The sequence below is a fragment of the Euprymna scolopes genome, chromosome 30 (assembly GCF_053919585.1).
Source record: "Euprymna scolopes isolate OS-2025 chromosome 30, ASM5391958v1, whole genome shotgun sequence".
In the NCBI taxonomy this organism is placed as follows: domain Eukaryota; kingdom Metazoa; phylum Mollusca; class Cephalopoda; order Sepiida; family Sepiolidae; genus Euprymna; species Euprymna scolopes.
Window position 1 is genome coordinate 94,937,375 of NC_136511.1, and position 14,032 is coordinate 94,951,406.

At 35.0% G+C, this 14,032-nt stretch overlaps 1 protein-coding gene across 9 annotated transcripts in view; it reads right to left on the reverse strand.

The window, feature by feature from the left end:
* Positions 1–14,032, reverse strand: part of LOC145254893 (sodium-independent sulfate anion transporter-like) — a 635,989-nt gene that overhangs the window by 405,551 nt on the left and 216,406 nt on the right. For all 9 annotated transcript variants that reach the window (XR_013863830.1, XM_080113811.1, XM_080113816.1 and 6 more), the window contains exon 9: positions 12,695–12,876. Coding sequence is in view for 8 of the 9 variants with exons in the window: in XM_080113811.1 (XP_079969937.1) it covers positions 12,695–12,876 (182 nt within the window). In the remaining variant the exon portion in view is untranslated. The remainder of the gene's footprint in view (positions 1–12,694; positions 12,877–14,032) is intronic.

A 14,032-nucleotide genomic window follows, 5' to 3' on the forward strand; every position in this document is an offset into this window, starting at 1 on the left:
TATATATATATATATATATATATATATATATAATTTTTTTACTATAATAATTAAATACCTACAGACACTAGTATTTCATCCTTTTGGGAATCTTCAGTGTTTCGAACTCGACAACACGAGCCATCTCTGGCTCGATTAGCAAAGACCGTATCCATTCGGCTACCATTAACCACGTGAAATAATGTTGAATTGAAACATTTTAATTTTAAATGTTCTTTTACGTCAGTCAGACAGTGATCTAATCGTTATACGATGATCTATGCATAAGAGCTAAACTGACTGACTTAATTCAACTGAAAGTTCTCAACGATAAGAAACAACTTTCTTAAATATATATATATATATATATATATATATATATATATATATATATATATATATATATATATATATATATTACATATGTATATATACTTTTTTAACAGTTATTTCACTCCTAACAAGGCACAATTCCACTAAGTTGTAAAGGGCTACAAATTGAGACCAAATTTGCAGGGGTACTTTGTAGGGAGTTGGGCAGCGAGATGTCTGTTCACATTACACTTGACCTTCTGCATATCACTACAGTTAAGACAGCAGGGGCTCAGGAGAGAATTTCCAGGTCTAGCAATTTGGGGGAATAAGTTATTAGATCTCTACAGTGTAGGGTGGGATTTTGCTGATTGTCAGGTTTCCGAGGTATTTACATTAAGGGGGTACTAAGGGGGTTTGAGTTCATTAAAGCACTTTCCATTGAAATACTTGTAAAACAGGCACAAAGATGTCACATTTTGGCGATGGTACAGAGGTTGGAGTTTGGTTGATAATGTGGGATCCATCAGGTTGGCAACTCTCTTTTGTATCTTGTCTAAGAGTGATAGACTAGTAGCATATGCACTAGCCCAAATGTGGCAACAATACTCCATGCATGCTTGGTGTGAGTAACCTTTTAGCATGATAGAGAGAACCCACCTTCTTTGCCTTTGCAATTACCTCAATGTATTTGTTCCAATTCATGTTGCCTGAGAATATTAATCCAAGGAGCTTGAACAATGTACTGTCAGGTAGTGTATGATTAGCCATACGAATCAGTGATTGAGAAGGTTTCTTGTACTTATTAAAGGAAAGAAACTTAGTCTTGGCAGCATTGAATGTTACAATCCATTTATAGCCCAATTCCACTACAGATTGGAGGCCTTCCTCTAGTTTTAGTCATTTCCTTTGATATGTGTTCGTTTTCTCCTCAAGTTTGTTATAAAATATAGTGTCATCAGAACATATAGACATCTCAGAGACAATTTTATCTAGGAGGTCGTTAATGAATATCAGGAATAATAAAGGTTCAAGGACCAACCATTGTGGCACATGCATTTATATGATGATGTTTTCATGTACGACCATCAAGCACAACCGGAATTTTTCTCTTATCTAAGAAGAATTTGATTATGTTAAGGATTCGTCCAGTAACACCGTATGGTTTGATTTTCATGAGAAGACCTTTATGCCAAACCCTGTGAAAGACTTTAGATATATCTAGAGCTATCGACAGTTTCCCTTGCCTTGTGGTATATACATTCAGAGATTATAGTTAGGATATCTTTATTAGAATGGGCTTGCTTAATCCACATTGTTGGTCAGAAAGAAGTTTATTATCTATGAGATTTTTTTTCAAGGCAGTCACCAGTCACATATCAAAGCCCAAAAGCCACTCGAGGATAAGGGGTTAATAAATGTAAAGTGGTAGTTTAGTAATCGTTAATGGTGTAGATTGGGTAGAATCTGAATTATTTAAGAATATGGCTGAACAAGAACTTGTTTACATTGTTCTTGAAGGCTACTATATTGTAATTGGCTGAGAAACAGGTCAATGGAACAGTGTTCCACATATGGGCAGTTCTAGGAAATAAACTTTGTTCATGGAATCTGCATTTGGCACAGATAGAGAATGGGGAAAATTGTTGATAGTGGTTGTAGCTAGTCAAATGTTTTTTGTGAAAGTTTGGCAAAGGAACATAGATTGGAACTCAGACGAGCACTTGCTTAAAGATTTTGGCAAAGAGCGAAGAGGCTAATGGGGCAATAATTAAGTGGGTCAGTTCTTTCACCAGAATTCTTGAAAACTCGTACAACAGAAGCAATTTTGCAGCAGTCACGAAAGCAAGTTAAAGAGTTTGGAGAGAACTGGAGCAAAACCTCAGTGGAATAGTTTTTTAATAGCAGAGATAAGATTAGGCCCACATGTTTTTGAGGTGTTTTTTATAGCATCACAAACATGGAAAGGGGTGGGTTTCAAATCATCCAATGTGGTTTCTGTCTGCAAAGAGAAAGTTAGGAGGGATAGTTTGTTGGGTCTAAAATGGAGTTGGAGGCAAACTGTTGAGCAAGCAGGTTTGCCTTTTTGGTTGCTGTGCAGTCAACCCCAAGGTTGTTAGATGGTGGGGGAATTGTGGATTGTCCATAATTTACTACACTGTTATAAATTTTTCAGAAATCATGAGTTCTTAATTTCTGCAACTTAATATGTTTTCTCCTAACTTTAGAATGTCTTCTCTTAGCTGCGGCTATTTCTTTCTTACAATTATTTCTAGTTTCTACAAACTTCTCTCTCTTTGTACTGGACTTCTGTCAGATAAGTTTTCAGAATGCATATTGCCTTTGAGCAGCTGCACAAGTAGAGGTGAACTACTGTGGAGAATGAGGTTTGCGAAAGAACTTTTGTGTGGGAACATGTGCTTCAATTGCTGCGTTGAACCATTCAGTAGCCTCATTTGTGCACAGTTCCACAGAAAAAGAAAAGATACTATTCTATGGAGTGTCTGATGTGATTCCTAGTGGCTTCCCACTCAGCTTTCTTGTAGCACCTTGTCATTTTTAGTAATGGCTCTTCAACTTGGGGTCGAGAATTTAGGGTGATTTCTACCCTTATCACAACATGATTAGCATTCCAAAGTGGGCTGTGGGTTACACAATCCTTGGATATTGTGCTCAGAAATAAACCTAGAAGTAGGGTTTCCTGATCCTGCCAATCTAGGAGATGGGTGAGGAATGTTACTGTCTGTAATAGAGAATGGGATATAAAATGCTATGTGTCATGCTACCAGTTGTGTCTGTGTAACTAGAGAAACACAGTCAATTACTGTGTTGGACACTAAAGTTTTCTTTTTTTTTTATTACATTTTCATCCCAAACAAGGCACATTGCCACTTTGGTGTAGGGGGCTACTATCAGGAGCAGCAACTACTGGGGTACTATGTTGGGATTTTAGCAGCAAGATGTTGGTTCACGTTACACTTAAACTTCTGCATGTCAGTACAGTTGGGGAAGCAGGGACCTGGAATGGAATTCCAGAGTCTCGTGGTTCTGAAGAAGAAACTACTGGAGTAGAAAGATCTTTTACATCTAGGGATCTCTATTGTGTGGGGGTGGGATTTAGCTGCCTGTCGGGTTTGTCGAGGGTGTCTACGTCGTGGGGGCACAAGTGTCTGCAGTTTGCCAAAGCATTCACCATTAAAATACTTGTAGAACAAGCAGAGGGATGCAACATTTCGTTGATGGGACAGAGGTGAAGCTTAGATGCCAGTTCAGGGCCTATCAGATTGGCGACTCTCTTTTGAACCTTGTCTAGGAGCGAGAGACTAGTAGCAGATGCACCAGCCCAAATGTGACAGCAATACTCCATACATGGGCGAATGGTGGCCTTACATACAGGATACTTTCGGGTGTTAGTAGTTTTCTTCTTCTTTGCAGCGGTCCCGGCAATGCTTTCAATGTAATTGTTCCAACTCATATTTCCTATGAACGTTAGGCTAAGCAGTTTGAAATATGTACTCTCAGATAAAGAGTCACTGGCCATTGCTATTGGTGGCAGAGAAGGTTTCTTGTAATTATTGAAGGAAACCAGTTTAGCCTTGGCAGCATTGAATGTGACCATCCATTTTTGTCCCCATTCCACTACAGATTGGAGGTCATCCTCTAGTGTTTTTGCCATTTCTTTAGATATGTGTTCATTTGTTTTCCCGTCATGCCTGTTATAGAGTGTGGTGTCATCAGCATATATACCCATCTCACAGGCAATTTTGTTGGAGAGGTCATTAATGAATATTAGGAACAATAGAGGTCCAAGGATAGACCCCTGAGGCACTCCCGCATTTATATCATATTGTTTAGATGTACGACCATTGAGGACAACCTGGATTTTTCTCTTATCTAAGAAGGATTTAATTATGTTAAGTATTCTACCAGTGATACCATATGATCTAATTTTCCTGAGGAGACCCTCATGCCATACCCTGTCAAAAGCCTTAGATATATCTAGAGCTACCGCTCTGCCCTCCCCCGCTTTGTCCAGTGAATGGTATATACATTCAGAGATTACAGTGAGGATGTCTGCTGTGAACGGGCTTGTCTAAATCCATATTGTTTTTCAGTCAGAAGTTTAGCATCTGTAAGGTGATGGACTAGTCTCAAATATTTTGGCGAAAAGTGGGAGGAGGCTAAGTTACGAAATACTTGTACATGAGCACTAGTATCTAGAGGAAGTGCTGCATCTACGCTGTCAGAAATATGGTTGATTAGGGTACAGTCCTGAGTTGAGGGAGAATCATAGATAATATATAAGTAGCTAACGTTATATTGCAGGTTTAGTATAAAGCACGTGAAGCATATATCTATAAAAGTGAAAATATCTGTCTGTGTCTGTCTGTGTACATTTCCCAACACAATAACTCCGTCAACTTTCAGTCTACAGACTCAAAAATTGATATGCAGGATACTGAGATTTGGAAAAATCTTTGTAATCAGTTTTCGGCCAGAAATTTGGCTGCTAAGGGGTCAAAGTTCAACGATTTAACCTTTGAGAACTCTACTGTCAATTTTGGATCTAAACACTTGAAATTTTAGATATAGGTTCCTTGGACATGGATCTAACTTAATAACTTGATTTGAGCCCAAAACAATAAATGTTAACTGGTCATAATAGTGGTCGAAGGTTTAAAAAATTTGACCTCTGCAGTCTCTACCAAATTACTCAGACAATTTCTTGTCTAAACATTTGAAATTAAAGGGTATTCAGAGATAGGGCAAGCTTTTTAATCGGTTTGGGTCGAAAATTTGAGCTACAAATATATAAATGTATCTATGTTTGCATGTCTGCCTAAAACTTTTGACAGAGGCGACGGATTTTCACAAGATCATTTTGAAGCTCGATCCTTCATACGACAAATACCGAAAAATTGGCTAAAAACATTAATTTCTTCACCCTCAACTGGGCACTTTTCTACAGTGAGGGGTTGCTTTTTCGCCGATATTTTTGAAAGTACTCCCCTTTTTTCGATTGTCTAGCCTTAATTTAAAACCTACGTCAATTCCGGTTTGGCAGTGGTCGTAACAGACGTCACGTTTTTTCATGTTCTTTTCCTCCTTCGCGGGTCCAAGCCTTCCTTCCTACTACCATTCATTTTTATTTATTTTTTTTTTTGCTTAACACACACCTCCAAATACTCTGGCAACCATGCTATATGTTAGTGTTGGTGAGAGACGCTCAAGGGTACAAAAATAAGAATTGTCCCAGTCGTGAAGGATTTCTCCTCCACCGAAAGAGAACAAGAAATGGAAGTGCGGCATCCGAAGAACAGATGCTGCACTTTGATCCTGACCAAAAGGCCAAGAGTAGCGGTGAACCCGTAGAAAAAGAAAAGGAAAAAAAAGGCAGCTGTAAACGACGAAAGGAAGAGAAAGAAAGACAGAGAAAAAAAGATAAGATCATAGCTTATGGTGAGAGAACGTGATGACGTTAAATTGGCCATGACAGCCCGTGGGTGGCGAGGATACCAATGAAATTCCGATGTACAAAGCAAACAGTCGACAAACAGCGGGGCGATAAGTGACCCTATTGAAAAGACGCGTGGCCTTTGTGGAATCGGATTCAGCTGTTTTTATGTCCTCTCAAAAATAATTAAGTTGGGCATCTCTGTTTTTACGACCTGTCAAGTTCCATTAGAGAACACCCGAATGCCAACAGAGAAAGAAAGACAGCTCCTTTTTTGGGTATAGGCCGCCTGGCGAAGATTTGACGGACAGTGATCCCTTAATTCTGATTGGCCAACGACCTGAAACGGGAAGAAACCCAGTCCACGCCCCCACAATATAAGCAGCGAGCCTTGAGAGATTGACAGTCAGACTCAGAGAGTTAGAGAGAGAGCTTTGCTTCCTTGGGTCCGACGAGCGAAGATTCCCCCATCGATTGACCCTGTCACATAGATAATTGAGTTGTCTGTCGGAGAGAGAAGAGAAAACCTCGCAGTTAACAAGTGGCCAGTCCCTAACTAAACAGCTAGCTGCGATTGTACCCTGATTGAATACAAAGAAGTTTAAACAAAAAGAAACGCTTATTGACTTGGTCCCTTCAATTGTTTTGCATGACAAGTCTGTTTCAGGAAACCGGCCGTTGACATCATCGCTGAGGAAACATCAGAACCGACAACCGGGGTCATTCCACCACTGGACGACGCGCGGGTGACGTAAGTGTCACATTGGGACGCTTAAACGGAATCAGAAAAAATCGGAACTTTTCAGGTTATCAGAATCGAAATTGGAAAAAAAATACTTTAATTTCTAATTCCAAAACTGATTCCTTAAAAAACATGTTAAACTTACTTTTAACGATGTTAAACTTGCCGAAGAAAGAGGAAAAACGGAAAGAAAAAAGAAATAAATAAACAAAATGGAAAGATCGTGAAAGCAGAAACAGAGGAAAGTAAAAAAAAAATAATAATAATAATAAATAAATAAATAAATGAAAATATAAAGAAACTTGCCGAATGAAGAGGAAACACGGAAAGAGAGGAGAAATAAATTTGAGAAATTGAAATATTGGGAAAACGAAAAACAGAGGAAAGATACATGTAAAACCCCCCAAAAATACAATTAAAAAAATCAAAAGTAACGATGTTGTAAGTGGCGAAGAACGCAAAGTAAAATGGAATTGAACTATTAGAAGTTTTATTTGAATGAAAGAAAATGTAAAGTTGTTTTTTTTTGTTTGTTTTTATTTTTAATGAACGTAAAGTAAGTGTGGTGCGTTTCACAGTATTTATGAAAACCCAACCCGGTGTTCGTAATTGTTTCCTGTGACCAGTCATGGACGGTGTAAATGGATGACGGTGGAAGTATGAATTTATTAGAGAGAGAACACTGTACTACTTCCATTGATCGTAACCAGTTTTGGTAGTGAACTCTCACCAGATAAAATATAGGAAGCTCCGGTAAGCGAGGTAGTGGATAGGTAATATGCCTATAACACACTTCAGATATTGTGATGTAGTTTGTGCATAGTACATCTGCATAAAATGTCTAGATTTTCAATCCTATTAAGGTCAAACTTGGAGGGGAAAAAATGAATTCATTTTATTTATATAGATAAAAGATAGAAGAAGAAGATAGAAGAAGATAAAATAGAAGATAGATAGATAGATAGAAGAAGATAGATAGATAGAAGAAGATAGATAGGTAGATAGAATAGATAGATAGAAGAAGATAGAAGAAGAAAGAAGATAGATAGATAGAAGATATATATATATAGATAGATAGATAGATAGAAGATAGATAGATAGAAGATAGAATAGAAGATAAATAGAAGGAGATAGAAGATAGATAAATAAAAGAAGAAGAAGATAGATAGAATAGAAGAAGACAGGTAGAAGATAGATAGATAGAAGAAGAGAAGAGAAGAATAGAGGAGAAGAAAAGATAATATAAGAAATTTTTGTCAATGTCAAGTTTCTTTCTAATTCCCCAAAAAACTTTAAAATAACAACTTAAATAGGTTTTCGGGGGTGCTGAAAACGAATATCGCACTTAAAATTGGGGCAGATAAATACTTTTCATGATATGAAGAAATTACTTTTTGAAAAAGCGGGAGATTTCTTTTCTATATAAATTTAAAGTAAACTGATCACCCATTTTCTGGCCACTCAGTAATTTCTTCATATTATGAAAACAATTTTTTATGCTACACGCAAGTGCATAAACGAAGGTTGTTAAATGCGCACTCGCGTACCAAACTGCCTTCTAACATTGCAATCTTTGGCAAACAATTTAAAATTAAAAAAAACAAGTAGTTTTCTAGATATTAAGCAATGTTAATATGTTATATGTTATCAGTGGTGGCCATATTTTTGATGCGCGCTTGCACGTACAGAAATGGCCACCATATAACATATAACATATTAACATTGCTTAATATCTAGAAAACTACTTGTTTGCAGCAAAAACATGCATGTTTGAGTGTATAGAAATGGTCACCACTGGTAACATAAGGAATTACACTATCTGTATACAGATTTTTCTTTATTTTTGTTTTTCAATTTCCAATTTCAATTAGTCTTTATTGAAAGATGAAAGCAGAAAAAAAAAACCTTTTAACCAATAAACAAACAAAAAAATGTCTCCTCACTAGGTGGCCAGAAAGCGGGTGCTCAATTTAAGTGAAATTTATATGGAAAAGTGTAAGAATTGAAATTGATTTGACTTACAGGTGGTGGGTCGGAGGGAAGAAAAGACACTGACTGCTGTTTTGCGGTTACTGAAAAACTGGGTGTCTATTTCCTACTAAGTTAAATAGACATTCTAATCTCGTTGGAAATCACGTTGGAATTCTCGCCACTGAGAGTTAGTATGTATAAAAGGAGTTGTCTCACTACGGGTTAGTGATTAGTTAAGAAGCTAGTCGGTTGGCGTCTCTTAGACTGATTACCTCGTTACTGTTGTTCGGCAAACGTTATCAGTTAATTGTAACCTTTACAAGAAAAGACTGCGTCACCATTTCGTTGCAAGCCCTTACTGCCTTTTCTTACCCCCCCTCTTCTTGTTGGTGAAATAATCCCGATAAAAGTGATCACCCACTTTTTGAAAAAGTAATTTCTTCATATCATGCAAACTACTTATCAGTCCCAAATTTAAATGTGATATTCGTTTTCAGTACCTCCAAAAATTTATAAAAGTCGTCATTTTAAAGTTTTTTCGGGGAGTTGGAAAGAAACTTGACAATTTTTTTTTGTTTAAAAGTCCTTTGGGAGCACTTCTGCAATATACAGACGGCGGCTATTGTTAGGAGGCGATAATTCCAATTTCTTCTTAGTCAAATAACGTGGCAAATAAATAACAAACAAAACTTTTTTTTTCCTCGAACAGAAAAATATTTGAAAATCAAAACATTTATTGTATGAAAATGTATCAATATATAATTGTAAAAACATTTATTTAAAAGTCTGCATAAGAAAATATAATTTTGATAAAACAATTTTATAATGAAAACAACATTGAATTAATAACTTTTTTTTTTCAAACAAATAAATAATTTAAATGAAACATTTTTTTTATTAAAGCAACTTTGAAGGGTCAACAACAAATTAATAATTTAAATGTTTTTTGACCGAGAAGTGCCACCTGGCACAGTTTAGTGAAACACACAAAGAAAAGATTACTGCCATCTGCATACACCACAAGTGCCTTTTGTTGTTTTGCGAACACAAAAAGTGTTAAAACTAAATTAATTTTTCTAAATAAAATATTTGTTTTATTATTTGATAATACAAGAAGTGTTTGTTTTTTTTTTGTACTAAAACAAGAAGTAATTTTTTTTTATAAATATATGGTTTCGTTTTTCATGTTTTCTGTTCGGTTTTGTTACATAATCAACCGTATTCACTTCTGGTAGCTTGATTTTTTTTTCCGAGCAGTGATGTTGGACATTACCTAAAAATATACAAATTTATTTTCTTTTGGAGGTTGGGGGCGTTTTAAAACTATATCTACCTCAGTATTTTCTTTAATTTTCAATCGATTATTGAGACTCCTAAATGTGATCCTGTCATGTTGGACATTTTTTGTTTAAAAGTAGGACTCAACATTACTTGTTTTTTTTTTTTAACTTTAAAATAAGTTGAACCACTAAAATCTTATAAAGTTAGGTAGAAAACGAACACAGAAAAAAAAAAAATTTTTTAAACAACATTAAAACAAGTAAAAATATTTTTTAAAACATTAAAACATCTAAAAATATTTTTAAAAAATATAATGGGATGTGTATTCTTTTAAAAACAATATCTTCTTCAAGAATGGTTATAAAATATGTTTTCAATCACTATTTATTCAATAATGAACCAGTTTTCCTACCTAGCAAAAATGGACGAGTTTTCTGGGGACGAATTTTCCTAACTTTGTATTTTGTATGTAAATTATCGATGAGATACAAATAAAAAAATGAACATGTCTGTTATTTATAGATTTTGTTTCACAAAATTATTAAAGAGAAAGAAAAAAAAATCTGACGTAAATAAATTGTTAATTGATTTTTAAATAATAAATTTAGTATATTTATATCTTAAACTTATTGTCCTCTGTGATAAGTAAAGCTTCAAATATTATGTAGTGGAGTTTCATATTAAAGAGATGATGATGGGGACATTCATATTAAGTAGAGACGGCAGGGACATATATATAAAAATGATGAGGGCGAGAGACATTTATACAGTTCTGGGATGTTTCTTCTTAACACATATAGCGAGGGTGATAGGATACATATTCTTGGAAGAGTTACACAAAGTTCATAATATGATGATTAACACATTACCTTCAATTTGTCGAATGATGACACGAAGATAAACAGCTACAAATATTGATGGTGATTCTTTATTTCATTGGACCGGTTGAATGATGATGACGTCAGGACTTCACATTTGTTCTACATGGTTAAACTTCTACTCCTTCACCTCTAAGGGGACCCTCCTCTGACCATATCAGCTCTTTCCGCCCGACTCTGCTGACTGCCTGAACTCGACTGCCCTAATCTGACTAATTCTAGCTCCTATATTGAGAATTCCCTTTTGCTATGACGTCAGATGTGTGGTTCCAAAATGTGACCAACTCACGTGGCTAAGCACACATTTGTTCAAAACACACTTCTGCAAACAAAGAATTCTCAACTAACCTATTTTTATAACCTAACCTTTTTTTTTTCAATATATTTTTAATTTGCATTGTTCATTCTTTTTAGCTGACATTTTTAATTCAGTTTTCATAAAAGAACGAACAATCAATTCTTTTTACAATACAAACAATATCTATTTTCAATAGAATTTAACAATAGCTTAATTATAACATTGCAATTTCTGAACCTTGCTTACAAGGTTCGAGTCTCGGCTTATCCTAATCTCATTTTCACTTATCTAATGTTCTTCTTATTTAAATGGAAATGGGACAGCCTTTCCTGTAACACAAATATCGGAACATTTCTTAAAAAGACTTAAATTGACACCATTTAATGAATTTATTCTATAGTTGTGTTTTTTCAGGCGCTTTTGTTATTAGAATCAGAATCGGGAATCGTATCGGAATCGGAAATTCAGAATGGAATCAGCAATTATATCAAGATTGGGAAAAATTTGGGAATCGTCCTATCACTAATATATATATATATATATATATATATATATATAGAGAGAGAGAGAGAGAGAGAGAGCATACTATAATTCATTAAAAAATAAATTTACAAATTTTACCAAACATTCACAAAGTCAGAGTGTCACAGTCATGCTAGGAATTTTTTCCTGCGTTCAAAGTTTGCAGATTTTGTACACATTGTGTGTTAAAAATCCAGTATAGCTTTCAGCAAATTGCTGTTACTGTTGTAATTACCATTTTTTGAAAACACCACTTAAGTCTTTTTCAAAATTGTAATAATGGTCATATTGCATCTGATAGAAATTGCCAGTGTTGTTTGCAATATAAGTCTGAGTTTGTCATCAGTGTTGTGACATTGAAGTGCTAACATAGTATAAAGTACAGAATATTATGTATTTTTATATTACTTGTTCCAGTTTTTATTTTACTTTTCTTAAAGTGAATAAATTTAATCCACGAGATGTGTTTTGTATTGCTGTAGTATTTTTTCTATTATGTCTCAATTAGAATGGAAACACAACCTAAACATAGGACCCTTATGCTAAAATGAATGTCTATAAATGTTCTGCCTTAATTTATAACAACAATAAAAACAAAAGCACTCCTTAGGCAAGATAAAAAACTGGCATACAAGGGCTGTAATTTTGGCTTAAGCTTTATGCTTTAAAGATAACAACACATGTCCTTGATATTATAGTTCCTCTATTGTTACTTTTTAATAGGTATACTAGGAATTTTGGACAAAATACAATATTTTAATGATAAAAAGATATGGAAACCTTTTTGGCATAATTATTTCTGTCAAGTGCAACAACAGCTAGCATGTGCTTGATGGCTTTTAGAAACTGACTTCCAACCAAATTTATCTCTGACCTTGTTTTTTATTCATCCTTTTTTCTCTCAAGTATTTTCTTATTACGTTTTCCTATATTTTCATTGACTTTTCCTCTATGAGATGAACTAACTGAACTCTTTTACATCTGCTGGCCAAAGAATCCATTCTTTCAATGTGGCCATACTACCAAAGTCTCATCTTCCGCACATATCTTCCTATACTTTCCAGATTTAATATTTTTCTGGGGTTATTAGATTTAAGCCTGTCTTTAAAACTAACATTACTCATCCATTGTGTCATTCTCATATCATTTCTCTCCATGCAATAAATGTCCTCAAATCTCACTGGCCAGGTTTCACTTGAATATATCATTACACTGGTTTTGGAAATCGATTGAAAGAAAAATAAAAGAAAACTTACTGAAAATATCTCGCCAGTTGTCTGGGTGAAATTTCCTTGTTTAATAGTGAAATTTGGTAACCTAAAGGGAGGTAATCCACTCTGAATATCACCTGTTAATGTGAAATCTGCTTTATCTGGATAGATATTTATAATGGCAAAAGTAATTGAAACTGCAACAATCACAACAACAGCATTGGCAGCTGAAAATATAAACAAAGAATTTAACTTATTAAAATCTTTATAATATACATACACAAAAATTATATATAATTAGTGAAATAATCCAACGTAATGGAAAATGAAAAAAGGATAACCAAAGATATTGATGAATATTGAAACAATTTTCAGTTTTCCTATATATATATATATATATATATATATATATATATATATAGAGAGAGAGAGAGAGAGAGAGAGAGAGAGAGAGAGAGAGAAACAGAGAGCATTGGGATGTATTGTAAGAAAATCAATAAAATGCCAGATTGCAAATGTGAGAAATATGTATGATGGTTTCATTGAGGTAGATTGACATTTTAAAAGCCTTTACAAACCCAACAAATCATCAATGGCTCTCAAAATCAAAACAAATCAAAGAATTGAGTTCAAAATTAATTCACCGGTGAATTTACCTGTGAATCAGCTCAAGTGTTCTTGGAGAAAGTACTGCTTCAGTGAAAACGGACTCTATGTTGATATGAGTTTAAATCATAACTAAGTATTGTTTACAGTAATATAATTGATGTATGGCACAATCACATTAACACACCGGTTCTCACCAGATCACCGAAGTTAAGCAATGTTGAGCCTGGCCAGTACCAGATGGGTGACCATTTAGGAAGGCTAGGCGCTGTATGTACCTTCTGGGATAAAGCACGGAGACCCCGACTAGTCATCATCAAAACTGATGGACTGCATGATGATGATGATGTAGGGAGATGAGCAACAAGATGTCTGTTCACATTACATTTGAACTTCTGCATATCAGTACAGTTGGGAAAGCAGAATCCCGGAAGGGAGTTCCAAAGTCTAGCAGTTCTGAGGAAGAAACTATTGGAGTAGAAGGCTTTCTTACACCTAAGAATCTCTGTGTATTGGTGAGATTTTTGCCCTTTGTCAGATTTGACAGGGGTATTTATGTCAGGGGTGCTTGTAGTTCATCAGAACATCCACCATTAAATTACTTGTAGAATAGGCAGCACCCTCACGCTGTAAAAAGAACTGTCGCTATAAAAGCATCTACAAAAGTTGTAGATAACCTATGCCCCCCGAGGGGCTCAAGGCTATGGATAGAATATAATTGATGATAACGGATACTGCATAAATTCCTGTTTCAAATAATTATTCAAATTTTAAGGG